This window comes from Onychostruthus taczanowskii, unplaced genomic scaffold (assembly GCF_017590055.1).
Source record: "Onychostruthus taczanowskii isolate IOZ18803 unplaced genomic scaffold, ASM1759005v1 scaffold19, whole genome shotgun sequence".
Lineage (NCBI taxonomy): Eukaryota > Metazoa > Chordata > Aves > Passeriformes > Passeridae > Onychostruthus > Onychostruthus taczanowskii.
In genome coordinates, this window is record NW_024499128.1 from 12,542,761 (window position 1) to 12,561,422 (window position 18,662).

General features: G+C 54.8%; 1 protein-coding gene across 1 annotated transcript in view; it reads right to left on the bottom strand.

The window, feature by feature from the left end:
- The window catches only part of HS3ST6 (heparan sulfate-glucosamine 3-sulfotransferase 6), a 31,486-nt gene extending 13,687 nt beyond the window's left edge, over positions 1 to 17,799 (bottom strand). Inside the window, exon 1 of the mRNA XM_041401804.1 lies at positions 17,438 to 17,799. Within this exon, the coding sequence (XP_041257738.1) occupies positions 17,438 to 17,799 (362 nt within the window). The remainder of the gene's footprint in view (positions 1 to 17,437) is intronic.
- Positions 17,800 to 18,662: the final 863 nt, after the last annotated feature.

Sequence of the window (18,662 nt, forward strand, 5' to 3'; positions counted from 1 at the left end):
CAGGATGGAATTTTTCCTAAAATCCCACCTAGAGCTCCCCTGGCCCAGCCTGAGCCTCGTCACTGAGGAGCAGAGAGTGACACAGTGCCACTCTGTGCCCCAGGGTGGAGACACAGGACCCCTGGGGACACCCCTCTGTCCTTCAGGAGGGAATTGTCCCCTGGGATGGGCGGATGGACACACGGACAGGCAACAGCACAGCCCAGCAAGTGCTGCTGGCAGGGATGGGATGTGGGGATCCTCCCATGGGTGCTGCCAGTCCTGGGGACAGGGACAGCACAGCAGGGTCCCAGCAGAGCCCCCGGGCTTGGCACACACCCCCCGTGCCCGTGGGCACCGGGATCATCCCCCTCTGGATCCCCCCATGGCATGCCAAGGCAGGCAGCAGCACTTGGCACACACCCCCCGTGCCCGTGGATCCCCCCATGGTATGCCAAGGCAGGCAGCAGCAATCCTGCTCCAGGATTAAATTGAAATATTGGGGAATTAAAGTCCTTCTGAGAAGTGACCTCGCAGCAAATTGGTTTTTCCCTGCACAGCAGCAGCTTTGGAGTAAAACAACGCAACCCCAACCCTTCTTTGAGCATTCCCAAATAGTTTGTTCCCCCCCCCAAGTTATTGTGAAAATTTTAAATCAGAAAACTTGTTGGGTAAAAATATCCAATTCCCCACAGCCTGCAGAGCCTCATCAAAAATCCATTTGAAGTATTACTCTCAAATCCCTCATGGCAATGGGATATTTTAAGGTCAGTTAAACTTATTATTCACTCAAGATTTGCTTTCAGGTCCCTGCATATTTCAAACAGATTTTCCCTCATCTCTAACCCAACTGTGTTACAAAAAGCCCTTTCCTCCTCCCCCCTCCTTTTTTTCTTTTCCTGAAAAGAAAAAAAAAGTTGTCAAAAGAAAAGATCCTAATCAAAAACAGCTTCTGAAGCCTTAAAAGCTGCTACAGTTTGTACTTGTTACCCAAAAACACTGAGGCTATCTCCAGATCCCTAAATCCCCTGACTCCCAGAACACTGAATGGAGCCCTGCTCGGAAAAGAGGAATTAACTCCAATTTGTTTTTCTTATTTGCAATTCATTTCCTTGCAACAGGCTTTAGACACAGGTTTCATTTTTTCCACCCCGTCCTCAGACAAGGAAAGGAAGCAACTTCCAAACTTGCAGCCTGGGTTGGTTTTGGATTATTTAGGATTTCCAGCTTGATGGAACTGCATTTCCTGCTCCTGCCGTGCCTTTCCCCTCACAGGTACTTTGGTTGGGTTTTTTTACATAAACGTCTCCTAAAAAACACAATTTTAAAATTTCCCCTGAACCACGAATGTCCTTTTTTATCCTGGAGAAGGGAAAGCTCCAGGGAGAGCTCAGAGCCCTCCCAGGGCCCAAAGCAGCTCCGGGAGAGCTGGAGAGGGGACAAGAGATGGAGGGACAGGCCACAGGGAATGGCTTCAGGCTGGAAAAGGGGAATTTGGGTGGGATTTTAGGGAGGAATTCCAGGAATTCCATCCCTGGAGGGACAGGACACAGGGAATGGCTTCAGGCTGGAAAAGGAGAATTTGGGTGGGAAATTGGGGAGGAATTCCTGGCTGGGAGGGTGGGGAGGGACAGGGATGGATCTCCAGAGAAGCTGTGGCTGCCCTGGATCCCTGGGATGTCCAAAGCCAGGGCTGGAGCAGCCTGGGATGTGTTGGGATTGGACCTGGATGAGCTTTAAGGTCCCTCCCAACCAATCCAGTCTGGAATTCCCTGACTCCATGACCAGGACCCACCAGAGCTCCTGGTCAGACCCTGTAGCACGCATGGGGTGGTGTCCCCCTGATTTTGTGAGTTTTTCTAAGCCTGCTGATGTTTACATTCTTGTAATGAACTTTCTCGCACGCTTGATGTAAATAACTTTTATTGCTTTGCATTCTTTTATGGAAGAGGAGAAATTCGATGGACTGTTGGTTTGCCCATTGTCATTGGAGAGGTGGCACTGCCACCCTCCAACCCATGGTCACTTTTGGAAACCTATAAATGTTAAGAGTCAAAAATTAAAAAGTCAAGAAGTCCCTTTTTGCCTTGAAAAGAGCAGCGCGTTATTTCGTGTCCTACAGTAACAGGGTGGGGCCGCTCCCAAATCCCAGATTCCCTGGGACTGAGGGGATTTGGGAGCACCAGAACCATCCTTACAAACCTTCTCCCTGTGTGCTGCTCATCCTTTACACCCCGGAGAACAATTCCCCGAATGCCTGGGGGTCACAAACAGCGCCCAAAGCCCCCGCAGGAGGCAGGTGAGAGGAAGAGATTGGAGTGTGCCCATCAAGGGTTGGGAATGATCCCCCAGGTCCCTGCAGCCATCTGGGCTGCATTTCTGCACTGGCTGCAGGATCATTTGCTGCTTTCATTAGCTGATGACAGGGAAGCTAATACTGCCGCCCTCCAGGCCGTACTCTACAACCGAGTCCAGACATAGGCCTAATCCTGTGCATAGCATGGCTGGCATCCACTATGAACACCTGAGAAATCCACCAGCTCTCCTCCACATCATCCCAAACACCCACACTCCCTCTTCTAGGCCTCATCCTAGCTGCAAATCCCGGCCCAGTTTGGCCTACATCCGTGACTGCCAGCCTCCACAGAAGGTCCAACCCCCGTGTCCGCCCTGCTCCACTCCAGCACAACAGTAGTAGCTGGAATTTTCCTACTTATCCAAACCCACCCTCTATTCAACAACAACCAAACTGCTCTAACCCTGTGTCTTTGCCTAGGAGCCCTAACCACGTTATTTGCAGCCACATGCACTCTCACCCAAAATGACATGAAAAAAATCATCGAATTCTCCACTTCAAGCCAACTGGGCCTAATAATAGTCACAATCGGACTGAATCTCCCTGAATTAGCCTTCCTCCACATTTCAACCCATGCCATTCTTCAAAGCTATGCTCTTCCTATGCTCAGGCTCCGTCATCCGTAGCCTAAACGGTGAACAAGAAGTTCGGTGTAATCCCGAGCTGGAACCTGGAGCCAGGAGGATCCTGCCAGGAGGGGCTGGGAGGGGAGAGCTCCTGCAGGAACAGAGTCCCCAAAAAGAGGTTTTCCCTCAGATCCCACACTGCTCTCCAGCCTGGCAGCACACAGGCTCTGCTGGGCGCCGGCACACGGGATAACACACGGGATAGCGTGGGATAAAACAGGGGATAGCATGGAAAAATCATGGGATAAAACATGGGATAACATGGGATAACACATGGGATAATACATGGGATAAAACATGGGATAGCAGGGGGTAAAACACGGGATAACATGGGACCAAGCATGGGATAGCATGGGATAAAACATGGGATGAAACACGGGATAACACATGGGATAAGACATGGGATAGTACATAGGGTAGCATGGGGTAAAACATGGGATAACACATGGGATAAGACACTGGTTGGAATATGGGATAACACATGGGATAACATGGGATAACACAGGATAACACATGGGATAACACACTGGTTGGAATATGGGATAGCACATCCAGGCTGTCCCAGTCAAGCTGTGGGATCTCAAACCACCTCCTCCCATCAGCACTCCTCCACCTTTCACTCCCAGCCAGGATTTCGGATTTCCTCCCTCTAACCAGCAGAACATCCAAAGGGGGACCCGAATCCAGAACTGCAAACACCAGGATGGAGCAGGAGAAACGGGGAGGCTGCACTGCTGCAGCAGCAAAGCTCCCACCAGCTGCAGCTCTGCAGGCTTCCAAGGGCAGGAGGAGATCCCACAGCCTGTGCCACACACATATTTTATGAAAAATCCTTTTGCCAGGATCTTTTCTCCTGAGAAGCTGGGAAGCTTCAGTTTCTCCTTTGGAATGTGATTTGGAGAATTGTTTACCCAGCATATGAAATTGTTTTTACTTGATGACCAACGACAGCCACCTGTGTGGAGGCTGTGAGCAGTCACAAGGTTTTATCATCCTTTCCTTTCCTTTCCTTTCCTTTCCTTTCCTTTCCTTTCCTTTCCTTTCCTTTCCTTTCCTTTCCTTTCCTTTCCTTTCCTTTCCTTTTAGCATAGTTTTAGTATAGCATTTTAAAATAATATAATATTATAACAAATCAGCCTTCTGAAACACAGAATCAAGGTTCTCATCTCTTCCCTTGTCCTGGGACCCACAAGGCTGTCCCAGGGCAGCCAAGCTGTCACCCCCTTGCTGGCCATGGGGACAGACCCACGAGCCATGAAACTCCTCCAGAGCTGCTCTTTGGGATCAGGCTGAGCTTCCCCCAGGCAGGAAGATCCCATCCCTGACTCTCTTCCCTCTGGAGAGGTGATTTCCCTTCCCTCAGCAAAGCCCATGTCCACCTTCTTTGGCTGCACCTTCCTCTCAGCAGGGCAAGGGGGGGATTTCATTTCCCCACGCCCCGTCCAGGGCCCGGGTGTCAGCCCAAGCACTGCCAGATGTGCAGGGCTCTCCCTCAAAGCCATCCCCAGGCCTCCCTGGATATTTAATCTCTCGCTATCTGGGGTGTGAGGGTCAGGGCCGGGGTTTCCATGCAGATGCTACAAATCTTCCCTGCTTTTACCGTCACCTTTTAACGGCGCCGTAAATCAGCAGGCACTTCTCAGGTGACCCCGTAATTGCCCATTTGTGTCTCTGAGCAGAGCTCAGCCCTGCTCTTCCTCCTCTCGGCAGCAAAGGAGACCTGCTGGGAGCAAACTCCGGGGGTCTGCGTGCCCCTTCCTCCTCCAGCAAAGTCATCTCCTGGCAGCTGTGCTTCAGCTGCAGCGTGGCAGCGCGAGGAGAGGGCGAGGAGCTGATGCAGGAAGATTAAAAAAAGGTTGGATGGGTCTGTTCCTCATGTGAGCCCGGCTGCTCGCAGCCTTTGATTGCCACACGAGCAAAAGATGGAAATTCACTGCAGGCAAAGGAATTCATTAACGGGAGAAGAAAGGAGCATCAGCCTGTTGGGGGCCTGGCATCAATTCCCAGCCGGGTTTTGAAGTGGCAACAGCTCTCCTTGTTCTTTTAAAGTTGCTCTGCTCTGTCCTGCACGGTGACTGGGGGAGCTGGCAGCACATGTGGGGCCTCACTCTGCTCATCCCGGGCTGGGGTGGCCCAGCTGGCACAGGACAAACCTGCCTGGCTGTGGGGGCACCACCCCAGCACCTCCTCCTGCTCCCCCTGCTTTCCTCGGATCCACAGAGATCCTCAAACCACAGGGAGCCACCATTCCTCACCGGGCTGCCAGCATGCTTTGGGGTTTTCTGTGGCCTGGGAGGTGCTTTGGGGTTTTCTGTGGCCTGGGAAAAAGCATAAAAAACCCCCAAACCATCTCCCAGGCCATAAAAATCTTTGGGAGTTTTTATGGCCTGGGAGATGGTTTGGAGTTTTTTATGGCCTGGGAGATGCTTTGGGAGATGTTTACATCTCCAAATGGTTTCCTAACCTCTGCTGCTGAGGTTTTTCTGCAGGTGAGAAGATCCTGGACCACCTCCAGCCCACTTCCAGCTCAAACCAGGGTTGTGTTCAAGCACAGCGGTGCCTGTGCACATGGGCTGTGGTTCTCCTGTTCCAGGTTTTCTTGTCTTCAGGACATGCTGGCTTTGAGCAGGAGCTGAAACTCCCCCCGTGCCAAGGCTCCATGGCTCAAAAATCATCAAATCTCTGGGGATTCCAAATTAAATCAGAGGAGTTCCCACCCTCTCCTCCACCCAGATCGTGCTTTAATTTCTGTTCAGCTGCATGCAAAGAGTGAGATCTGTCCCTGAGAGCTTCCCAGCCCAGTCCAGGGGGTCTCTCAGCCAGGTTTCCTTCCAAAGAGCACTGCTCACCCCTGCTCTGTACCCATCAGAAGAGGGGCTCTGGGGCTGGGGTCAGAGCTGGGTACATCACACACACACAGCTGAGCGTGGAATTCATCAGCCCTCGGTGTCACGAAACCAGAAACCCCCAACAACCAGGTGTGTGTTGACACTTCCAGGAATTTGTTTGGTTGCGGCGCTGACATGAGGCTCACACAGCTGGGCACAGCTGGAGTTAGGTGCTCACTGAGCCTCTGAGCCTTTATTTAAAGGCATTTCGCCCAGAAAAAAAAAAATGTTTAGAAAAGGCCTTGCGCCACCAGAGTGATTAATGCTGAAAGGAATCTTCCCCTTGCCAGGGTCTGCTGTAATTCAAGTTTCATGAGCTCTAACGTGAGCGGGGCCTGGGTGAGCTCCCTGCTCGGCCCCGCGGATGAAGGGCACCCTCACACGCTGCCTGCTCCTCCTCAAAGCAGCCAAATATGAATTTTTAATATTCACACCCAGACCAGAACTGAACAAGGCCGTCCCTCATTATCTGCCTTGTAACGAGACGGGGATCAAACGTGGTGGCAGAGTGACACCGGCCCCACACGTCCCTGCTGATGGCACAGGGGGTAATTAACCGGCGTGTCACACTCAGGCTAACGAGGGTGACCCACTGGGGGTCCCAGCCCCGTCCCCTGCCCAGGGCTGGGGGCTCTGAGGCCACCTCTGCTCCCCTCTGGGCTGGACTCACCCCCAGGGATGAGTTGGGGCGGTGGGGCCGTCCCAGTTTGGGACATTCTGTGACTCTGAGCTCAGCAATGTCCCCGCTGCCACCACGCCCTGGGGGCTGGGGGGCGTTGGGGTGATTGTCCCTGGTGGTTCCCTAAGCCAGCCCAGGGATCTGGGACACCTTCAGCACCGACTGGGAGAGAAGGAAGATGTGAGAGGGACACAGCCACAGCCCTGGGGAACACCAGTGACCTGGAGCCACCTGCCAGGGGTGACAGCAGCCTGGAACAGCAACAGAACCAGAACCCAGCGAGTTTCCATCCTCCATCCATGGATCCATCCTCCATCCATGGATCCATCCATCCATCCATGCATCCATCGTCCATCCATGCATCCATCCATCCATCCATCATCCATCATCCATCCATGCATCCATCAATCCATCATCCATCCATCCATCCATCCATCCATCCATCCATCCATCCATCCCTCATCCATCCATCCATCCCTCATCCATCCATCTATCCATGAATCCATCCATCCATCCATCCATCATCCATCCATCCATTCATCCATCCATCCATCCATCCCTCATCCATCCCTCATCCATCCATCATCCATCCATCCATCCATCCATCCATCCATCCATCCATCCATCATCCATCCATCCATCCCACACCATCCAGTCTGAGCTCTGAGCTCCCCAAACTCCCTGCAGATCTCCCGCCTCACACCAGCTCCAAACACCAGAGGCAGCCAGGATCCCAAACACCCTGGAAGGTCAGAGCAGAACGGTGCCTGAGCACAGCAGGTGAAATCCCTAACCCTAACCCAAAGTACCACTCAAACCTATGAAGAAGAAGGTGAAGAAGAAGTATTAGTTATTGTCTTAAAAGTTTTACTTTAGCTCTCTATACTTTACTATAGTCTAAAACTTTAAGTTTTTGACTCTGATATTACACACTTCTAATCAACTGCATACTTGCAATCCTGGTGTTATCCATCAATTTTGGAATTTTCTCCACAGCCTCAGGTCAAACGCAGAGTTCTCTTGGGAGTCAGAGCGTGCCAGCACAGAAATGTGAAACTCTCAGCACCCGGAGCTCCACCAGCCCTGCTCCCAGCCCCTCGTGTCCCACCCCGCGGGGCAGGATGGCCCTTGGGGACGCCTCTGTCCCCTGTCCCGCTGGCAGCATCCCAGCCCAGCCCAGCCCGGCTCCTTTGTGCCCAGGCGGATGCAGGTTTGTCACGCTCGGGCTCTGACACCGCGGGGGGACGTTCCGCCCGGCCCTCCCCCAAAAACCGCCTTTTCATGCACACAAACCGTGCCTTCCCTCAACAAAACCCAAATTCTCGGCTGAAAGTACTTGGCAGCGGCCCCTCAAAATTTTTCTCAGGCCTGTGTGGCTTTGGAAGATGACTTTGGGAGGCAGGGGAGCGCCGGAGGAAGAATGAACCCCCCTGTCCCGGCGGGCTGGCACTCGCAGGAAAAGGGGGGACAGCCCTGGAGAGGCTGCGGCACGCTGGGGACCGTGGGGACAGCAGTGTCCCCCCTCCGGGGACAGCAGTGTCCCTCCCTTTCCAGGACAGCAGTGTCCCCTCTCTGGGGACAGCAGTGTCCCCATCCCAGGACGACAGCAGTGTCACCTCAGACAGCAGTGTCCCCCCTCCTCAGACAGCGGTGTCACCTCAGACAGCAGTGTCCCCCTCCCCAGACAGCAGTGTCACCTCAGACAGCAGTGTCCCCCCTCCCCAGACAGCAGTGTCACCTCAGACAGCAGTGTCCCCCCTCCCCAGACAGCAGTGTCACCTCAGACAGCAGTGTCCCCCCTCCCCAGACAGCAGTGTCACCTCAGACAGCAGTGTCCCCCCTCCCCAGACAGCAGTGTCACCTCAGACAGCAGTGTCCCCCCTCCCCAGACAGCAGTGTCACCTCAGACAGCAGTGTCCTCCTGGACAGCAATGTCCCCCCTCTGGGGACAGCAGTGTCCCCCCCTTTCCAGGACAGCAGTGTCCCCTCTCTGGGGACAGCAGTGTCCCCCCCTTTCCAGGACAGCAGTGTCCCCTCAGACAGCAGTGTCCCCCTCCCCAGGACAGCAGTGTCAGCTCAGACAGCAGTGTCCCCCCTCCCCAGACAGCAGTGTCACCTCAGAGAGCAGTGTCATCTCAGACAGCAGTGTCCCCCTCCCCAGTCCCTTTCCAGGACAGCAGTGTCCCCTCTCTGGGGACAGCAGTGTCCCCATCCCAGGACAACAGTGTCCTCCAGGACAGCAGTGTCCCCATCCCAGGACAACAGTGTCCTCCAGGACAGCAGTGTCCCCCCTTTCCAGGACAGCAGTGTCCCCCCTCCCCAGACAGCAGTGTCCCCCCTCTGGGGACAGCAGTGTGCCCCAGGGACAGCAGTGTCCCCCCCTCCGGGGACAGCAGTGTCCCCTCCCGGCTGCAGGCTGAGCGATCGCGCTGACAAGTGCCCCTGACAAGTGCCCGATCGATGGCACTGATCGAGCCCCTCCACGCCGCGGTGATGGCAGGATTTCTTCGGCTTGCACTTAATCGACATTTCCTCCCTGGCAGGGTGGCCCGGAGGGGGGGATTTGTCACTTGGAATTACCGGGGAGCGCAGGGCAGGGCGGGGTGAGGCAGGTGGGGACAGGGAAACATTCGAGCACAAGCAGCACCCACAGGAGCCTCCAGAGAGGAGGAAATAAAATCAAATTAAATAATCTGCTGTAGGGCTGTGGAGATGGCAGAGGCATTTCGGGATCCTGCCCTGATGGGGGCTTGATTTCACCCCCAGAAGGAATTATGGAGTTGTGGAATCATGGTTGGAAAATCCCTCTAAGATCATCCAGTCCAACAATCCACAGGGCTGCTCAATCCCCTCAGGGATGGGGACCCCACCCCTGCCCTGGGCAGCTGGGCCAGGGCTGGGCAGCCCCTCCAGGAGGAAATTCTCCCAAAATCCACCCTGAGCTGCCCTGGCCCAGCCTGAGGCCGTTCCCTCTCCTCCTGTCCCTGTTCCCTGGAGCACAGCCCGACCCCCCGGCTGTCCCCTCCTGTCAGGAGCTGTGCAGAGCCACAAGATCCCCCCGATCCCATTTTTCTCCAGGCTGAGCCCCTTCCCAGCTCACTCAGCCTCTCCTGGAGTTCCAGCCCCATACCCAGCCCTGTTCCCTTCCCTGGCCATTCTCCAGCCCCTCCATGTCCTTCCAAAACTGCCCCAGAGCTGAGCCAAGTCCTCCTGCAGCCTCAGCAGCTCTGTCCTGCCCTGACCCGGGGCTGCTCTGGGGGGCAGAGGGGGCAGGGGGCGGCTCCCCCAGCCCTGGGGTTTGGGATGGCTTTGGGATGGATTTGGGATTGCTGTGGGATGGCTTTGGGGTGGATTTGGGATGGCTGTGGAATGGCTTTGGGATGGCTTTGGGGTGGATTTGGGATGGCTGTGGGATGGCTTTGGGAAGGCTTTGGGATGGATTTGGGATGGCTTTGGGATGCTGCGGCTCTGGAGCAGCTGGGAAGTTGCACAAGGCAGGAGGCCCCGGCAGCCCCCGCCGAGCAGAGCCGGGATGTGGCCCCGGGGGACGGGATCTGTCACTTTCCTGGACCCTTCCCATCAATCACCGCCTCCTTTTATTTATTTATTTATTTATTAAATTTTATTTGCATAAGGCGGCTGCGAATTCCCGGCTGAATCAGCCTGAAGGGTGCGGGCAGGGCAGGGCAGGGGATGCCAATTCTTCACTCCAGCCACAGAAAGCCTCCAGGTGTGCCCAGGGCCGGGTGTGCCCAGGCCACCAGGCACAGCTCAGGGGCCCAGTGATCAATCAGCAGCAAAGTGGTCAATCAGCCCTTCCCTGCCCAAGGACCTTAACAAGGTCACAGCCTTGTTCTCTCCGCTCTAATGAGTGGAGATTCCTAATAAGAGCTCAGTGACAAGTGACTGTATTAATGTAATTCTCTCCCGCTCCGGATCAATTTTGTGTGTTAAGATGCAGAGCTCACACCCCGTTGTGAGCTGCTGGCAGGGAGAGAGGAGTTCGTTCCCCTCCTGTCCCTGCCTCCCATGAGATTTCCTTGGTGGAGCGCACCAAAATCACTCCCAGGAGGAGCCCAGCAGCTCATCCCTCTCCCAGAGTGCTGCTGTTATCCCAGGCTGCCTAAAACATCCCGTGCTGGGGCTTTAACAGCCTAAATAGTAAAATTTTTCTGAATTTCAGCCATTCCCTCCCACATTTCAGTCTGGGACCAGCACTCAATGTGCTCCAGGTCAGGGCAGTCCGTGCCAGCACAGCCCGTGGTGGAGCAGGATGCTCTCCATGGCTCTGGACCGTGCAAAGCCCGGCTGATCCCTGCCCTCCACCAGCCCTGGAGGAGCTGGACACTGACCCTGAGCCCTGGGGTGACCTGCAGGACCCCTGTGGGGGGCACAGCTGTCCCTGTGCCCCCTCACCCTCCCAGTGCCCTGCCTGCCACATCTGCGTTTGCATCCCAGAGGGGAGAGTGACTCACTTCAGGGATGCATGAATAATTTTGAGGATTCCTGTGATCTCCGAGCTGTCTCTGAGCAGAGGGAGAAGGAGGGGAAATCCAAGGAGCTGCTGTGAGTTTTGCACCCCGGACCATCACCACAAAAGGGGAGTGTGTGAAACCTGAGCCGAGACCTCAACCCTGCCAGGGGGAAAGCTCAGGGCTGCAGCCACCAGGGGTTTGTCATGGACTGGGGGCTCTGGGCTGCTCTTCACGTGGGGTCAATTTGGGCAGGCCCTGGCACAGGGTGCCCAGAGCAGCTGTGGCTGCCCCTGGATCCCTGGAATTGCCCAAGGCCAGGCTGGACAGAGCTTGGAGCAGCCTGGGACAGTGGAAATGTCCCTGCCATAGCAGGGGTGGGATGAGTAGATCTTTGAGGTGCCTTCCAACACAAACCAGTCCATGATTCCATGAATTCCCACAGGAAAGGAAAGACTCATCTTAAACCACTGATGTGCCCAGCATGGACCAGGCCTGGCTGCCCTCACCCCGCCCAGTCCAGGCTTCCAACCAAGTCCCACAGAAGTTTCTCAGAGCACCCCTGTGGAGCACATTAATATTTTGGCCATCCCAAGAGCCAGGATGAGCCAGGATGTGGGGAGGGAAGTGCCAGGCTCAGGTTCCACCCTGTTCCCAGAGCCCTGTCCTGCAGACAAGGAGCATCCATGAATCCATGAATCCATCCATCCATCCATCCATCCATCCCTCAGTCCATCCATCCATCCATCCATCCATCCATCCATCCCTCAATCTCCCCATCCATCCATCCATCCATCCATCCATCCATCCATCCATCCATCCATCCATCCATCATCCTTCCTTCCATCCCTCCCTCCCTCCGACACCCCCAGCTCCCTAAGCAGGAGGATTTCCACAGCCCTTTGAAAAGCCATTTAGAGCTAAGTCTTGGTATTAAACCTGGCCTTTCCTCGGGCAGGTTTTCAATCTCTGCCCGAGCCTGTTGCAGCAGAAAGTTTTTGAAAAGGTCAGGAGGAAGCTTTTAAGCATCTTTGCCAATTAAGTGCTGTAACCCCCTCCCCGCCGCCAGAGCTGCCCGTCTCCATCCCAGGGGAAGGTAATTACTGTTTTATAAATAAGCTTTGAACTCTCTTAAGTAATTGTCTCTCCTTGCATGAAAGCACCCTCTAAATCCACCGGCCTTTTCCACCTTCTGTCACTACCTAGAAAAAATCCAGGGGAAAAAAAATCCACCTCATACCTTGAAGGAGGAACTCCCAAACTTTCCTTTACACTGCAGTGATTATTTCTCCAAGCTTTCAGTAATTCCACTAACAGAGGCCTTGTGGCTTTCCCGGCTCTTGGTGAATTTTTTGGCAATATTTGACACATTTTCAAAACTTCTCTGGAGTTACATGGACCAAAAAACCAAACAAACAAACAAAAAATCATGTTTCAATATTTCAGTTTCTACCCCCTGAGGTTACAATAAGAGAAAGGACAGGGATGAAGAAGCCTTTTCCAAAGGGATTCATTCCCATCATGTTATTTTTTTAACCAGCCCTGTGATTTCTGGGTGTATTTAAGCAGCCTGGGATAGAAATCCTGGCAGATCTGAAATCCTTTAGGAACTCAGGTTACTCCTGCCCAGCCCGGGTGTAATCCCCCCATTTATTTAACAGAGCCAGAGACAGGGAAAGCATTCCTGAGCCGGGAAGAGCACCTTCCACCCTGCAAGTCGCAGCTTTTATCCCCAAAATCCCAGCCAACATTAACAAGCTGCTCCAATCGCTCGAGCCTGACGCGATCTGAGCAACAGCACAAGGAACAACCCGACTTCATTTCGCCTGGAGGCTGAGCCAGGCTCGAATTCAGGCTCCCAAACCTGCTTGGGTCAGCAAGAAGCACTTGATGGGATCGGGAAGAAAACCCGGCCGCGTGGAAATAAGGGAATAACAGCGTGAAAAGGGGGGGCAGGAGGGTTGAGCTGTGCTCCTCTCCCCATCCCCGACCCCCCAAAACAGGACAGGCACAGCCCCTGTCCCTCCCCACCCGCAGCTGGGAGCCCTTTAAATGGTTTCAAATGTTTAATTCCTCATCGTGGCAGTAAAAGCTATTTTTAATCCCACGTGAAAGCAGTTTGCAGAAACCCAAACTTTGCACGAATTATGGATTGCTTCCCAAGCCCGGGCACTGCTGGGTGTGTGCTGGGGAGCAGAAAACAGGGGCACATCATCAGGGAAACCCATCCCGCTTCCCAGCGCTTAAGCCTGGTCCTAAGAGCAGGGCTGGCTCTAAAACAGCGCATAAAAACCGATCCAAAACACCGCGCCTTCAGTAAAAGCTTTACTGTGTACTATTGTTAGTTAAAATCAGCTTTTTCTCAGGTTTCCCGCATGTTTTCTTTGCACTCGGGGTTTCATTTCCCAAACACGGGGGTGAGGATCCGGGAAGCTGAGACAGAAAGGTCTCGCTTGTGAATGGAAGTGGAAAAAAAAGATAAAAAATTGCGAAGTAACAGAGGCGAGAAGCTGCGGGGCCGAGTGTCTGCGAGGGGAGAACAAGGGCAGCGCTGAAATCGAGTCCACCAGGAGGGGAGATTAGCGGTGCCAATGAATAAAGATAACGTCCCGGAGCAGCTCCGAGCATCGCCATCCCGGCTCCCTTTGTCTCTCCGCACCTTTGCGTTTCCCCGAGGAAAAGCTCGCCCTGGAAGGGGCCGCGAGAGCGGTGCCAAAACGCAGCCTGGTGACTCCGGAGGAGCCGATTTCATTCAGCAGCTCCGGCTATAGAGTGTCTTGATCTGTCTGTGCAATCACAACACGCACAAAAACCCCCTCGAGGCACCTACTTAGCTGCACTTTTCAGCTGCCAATAACACTCCCGGCAAAAGTCAAAAGAGCAGCGCCGCAGCCGCGTCCTTCCCCTGTCGCTCAAAGGCGTCGGGGTTGCGAGGTTCCGAGATAACAAAGTCTGGCTCAAGAAATCCTGGATGCCTTTCAAGAGCCTTATTAGCTCCTGTGAATGGGCTTGGGGAAGGGGAGGGGGCAAACCCCACACGCCAGGGAGAGGCTCTCTGCTCCCCCTCCACCTTCCCGGAGCTGCTCCCGAGCTGGGATACCCCAGCAGGAGCACAGAGGGATGAGGAACCCCCCGGAGAGTTCTTTCCCCCCTTCAATGCCAGCTTTCGTGTTGGATGGGACGGGGAAAAAAAGAGAATGAAAAGTTAAATTTGGCCTGCGGGAGTCTCCGGGCTGGCTCTGCAGCGCCTGAGGATGCTCGGTGGGGATTGCAGCCCCTCGCGTCCCTCACAATCACCAGACATCCCGTGGTACTTTTTAATACTTCTGGTGCAAACTGGATGAAAACAGGGGATTCTTTTCTTTACAGTTCCTACAGATCCGCAGCGTGCAGCTGCCGGGGCTGAATCCCAGGGATGTGTGGGGTGCAGGGAGCCCTGGCCCTGCACCATTCCTGCCTGAGCTTCCTTTGGCTCTTGGGAAAAGCAGGACAGGATGGAGGAGAGGGACAGGGACCCCAGATCACGCAGGGAAACCCGGGACAAGAGGAAAAGCCCACTCACACTGAGCCCATGCTGCCACAAAGTTTGGGCAGATGGGGACGAGGAGACCACTTTGGATGAACTCAGAGCTCCCACAGGATTCCCTCAGAGCTGAGCTGCCCTGAGCTCCCTTCCTCACAACCCAGGCCCCCCTCCCAGCCCTGCCGTGCTCCCCCAGACCCCCGAGGCTCAGGGAGCAGCCGGGATCCCTGCGTGGGAACCGAAGCGGCTCTGGCATCCCAAAAGGGAACAATCCCATGCAAGGATTCTGCTACGCCCCCAAAAAGTCCCCAGTGGAGCAGAGCAGTGACACTGGAGAGCCCCAGCCCCGCCGTACAAGGCCCAGATGTCCCCTGTGAGCCCAAACCTGCCCCCCTCGCAGCCAGGGGGTTCCAGCCCCCAAACCCCTTCACCCCACAAATGTTTTCCTCCATCCCCACAGGCAAAGGCAGGGCCTGGCCCCACACCTTCACAGATGCTCCAAGTTTGGCAATGGATTTCTGAATATCGCCCCAAACTGCTGGGATTCAATTCTGTTTTTACCATTTGTCCTCAGCTACATTCCCAAACGGACACAGACAGTCCCAGGCTCCCAAAGGGGATCCCCCACACCCCAAACTGGCAGCAGGCACTCAGCGTTGCCTCTTCTTTTTATTGAGGTTTCCTTCAAGCAGCACTGAGTGCCAAAAAAATTAAAATTGTGTTTTGCTTGAGGAGAAAACATCCCATCGTGCTTGGATCAGCCATGAAATCATTTATGCTGCAGCCTCAAAAAGGTGTTTAATCTTCTTAGAATTAGCTAAAGCTGTAGTAACTCAAGGAATTCTGTAGGAGATGCTTTTGCAGAACATTTTCTTTTCACTACTACTCAAAAAAAAAAAGGGGGGGAGCTTTGGGCCATTTCAAATTGAAATTATATAAAACAATCCAGTGAGAATAAATTATTTCAGTCAGTAACTTACAACAAACTACTCCTCACCCACAAGGAGATGCTCCTGCCAGAGCAGGGAAATCACTACGGGACGGAGCTACTGAGAAAGAACAAAATAATCTGGAGTGATATTTCCAGGGGAATTCTTTTTCCACACTTACTCAAAACAAGAAACAACCTACAGGTGCCTTCGGGCCAAATATCTTGGCGTGAGAAGCAGTTGGTGTAATTTCGGTTTCCTAGCAAGTTCAAATATTTTAAAAATGTTTACACCACTTTTGAGATATCCATAGGAAAAACCCGATTTTCTGTCCAACTTCTCTTCCCCTCCACTCCAGCACACCCCAGCTTTAAACACTTAGCTCTGTCTGGCTTTGCCGGGGATAAAATCCCTCGGTACTGTGAGGTCTTGTGAGAAGACAAAACAAGAGGCAGAGAGGAGAGGAAGCGAAGGGAAATAGTTGTGTGTGTGTGATTAAAACCACACTTGATGCCGAGTTAAAGTAAAACATCTCCTGATTTTCGCCTCACCCCGAAGGATGCGGATTCTCCCCAGCCCAGAAAACCTTCCCCGCTCCATTTCCCCAAATTTACCGCAACCACATGCGGGATCGTCTCGAACCTGGTGCCAGGCCAGGCTCCCTGCAAAGCACTTCCAGCCCTAAAAAACTCGCAGCAGAGCCATCCAAACTAAGATTTATTTCAGCTCCTCCTCTGCGGTCCGTCCTGCGAGCCTCGCTGGGCTCTGCCGAGCGATATGAAAGCGTTCGATCTTCCCCGCTTTAATTAAGCGCTCGCAGTCATTAAAGCCCCATTCTGCCGAGCGAGAGGCAGCTCGCAGCCCTCACCCCAAAAAGATTAGTGATCATCATTATCGTTCCTGGAGCCGAGGAATGAGCTCATAAATCACGGCGATATTAATGCAGCCGTAAAAAATAAGCGCCGCTACTTACTGGGTTTTGAAGGTGCGCTAAGTCGTAACTTTACAGCCCAGATGTGGGCTCGGAGAGCTGAGACTCTGCGGGTAAAATTACCACTAAAATTACTCTTTCCATTAAACACGCTGATTTTTCACAGGTTGTTACTTCGGCGAGGGTTGGGAAGCTGCAGCCTCCCCCCAAAACGCGGAGAGAAACGCGGGGCCCGGGGAGAAGGGGATGGAGGGGCAGGAAGGACAGCGAGAGCTACTCCTTTTATTATTTTCAGATGTTTCCCCGAGAACACCACGGCGCTTTCATACATCCACACGTTTGGATTGCCTTCAGAATAAGGGAGCAGATTCCACCCCCGGCTTCGAGGGACTTATCGCCGCCGACTCCGCTTGGCCCAGCCGCTCTGGAGCTGGCCAGGAGACGCGGGTTTAACACGCTCCACATGCACGGTAGCTGCTCTTCCGAACGCTTTATCGCCTGAAGAGCTCAAGCCCATCGAAACCCTCGAAAAACAAACCCCCCCCGATCACTCCAGCTCTGCCCTTTGCCACAAGCCCACCGAGGGTCCCACGGATTCGCCCCTCGCCCGCTCAGGATCAAGCCCGAGGTCCGCGCTCATTTCTGTTCATTAGAAACCACAAGAATAAAACAATTCCTAAAGGAACCCGGCGGGGAAACGGGGGCACGGCTGGGGATAAAGCGCTAAAGGTTAAAATCGCAAAGGCTGGGGAGTGAAACGAGCGCGTTTTTGCTGCCGGCTTCGTCCCTGGCCGGGCGGGATGCGGGGACAGGAGCGACACGGGGACAAGGGCACCGCTTTTCACACTGCAGCAGCCCCCCAAAATCAGCCGCCAGCCCCCTTCCCCAGCCCGGGCGAGGCTCGCAGCCGGGGACCCGCACCCCCCTTCCCTCGGAGCCCCTTCCTCTCCCGGGACCCGCCTGTTGCGGAGCCGCCGCATCCCATCCCGGCCACCAATTAACGCAGCTCTGCGCTAATTACCGACCCCCTCATCCACCCCCGCAGCCGCCTTACCTGTACCAGCGCAGCCCCTTCTCGTAGCACCTGTCGAAGAAGTGGGGCTCGGCGCCCACCGCCCGCACCCCGGGGTGCGCCCGCAGGAACTCGAGCAGCGCCCGCGTCCCGCCCTTCTTCACGCCCACGATGATGGCCTGGGGGAAGCGGCGGCTGCCGCCCCCCGAGCCCCCCGCGCCCCCCGCCGCCTCCCCCGGGCCCGCGGGCAGCGCGGCGGGCGGCGGCAGCAGCAGCGCGGGCGGCAGCGGCTCGCAGGGCCCGGGCAGGCAGGAGAAGAAGTAGGTGAAGAAGAGGATCATGGTGAGGAGCAGCGAGGCGCGGCGGCCCCCGGCGGGTCCCAGCAGCCGCCCGCTACATCCCATCGGGGGCCGCGCATCCCGCACCGCCACCCCCGCGCCCCCCGAGCCACCCCCGGCCCCGCCGCGCCGCCCCCACGCGGGGCGGGGGAGGGCGAGGACACGCGCGTGGGGCGGTGACGCCCCGAGGAGGGGAAGGGGAGGGAGGGGAAGGGAGGGGATTGGGAGCGGGGAGGGGGCGCGGCACACGCGGGGTCCCCGCGGGGACAGACCCCCCCCCAATCCACGCGTGGCTGTGGAGCCCCTGCTCCCGGCCCTGCCGCACCGGGGACACGTTTGCCCACATTTCCCTGCGTTCTCCCTGTATTTTCCCTTTTTTCTCCCCCATGTTTCTGCTTGGTTTTCCCTGTTACCCCACATTTCCCTGTGTCCTCATGTGTTTTCCCTGTATTTCCCTTCTTCCCCCATGTTTCTGTTTAGTTTTTCACGCATTTCCCTGTGTTCTCACATGTTTTCCCTGTATTTCCCTTCCCCCCCCCCCTGCTTCCACTTGGTTTTCCCTGTTACCCCACATTTCCCTGCGTTCTCCCGGTATTTTCCCTTTTTCCCCCCATGTTTCTGCTTGGTTTTCCCTGTTACTCCACATTTCCCTGTATTCTCACATGTTTTCCCTGTGTTTTCCTTTTTTCCCTCATGTTTCTGCTTTTCCATAGTACCCCACATTTCCCTGTGTTACTCCATGTTTTCACTTTTTCCCCCGTTTCCCCCTATTTTCTCACACTTCCACACATCTGCTTGGTTTTCCCTGTTACCCCACATTTCCCTGTGTTCTCCCTGTATTTCCCTTTTTCCCCCATGTTTCTGCTTGGTTTTCCCTGTTACCCCACATTTCCCTGTGTCCTCATGTGTTCTCCCTGTATTTCCCTTCT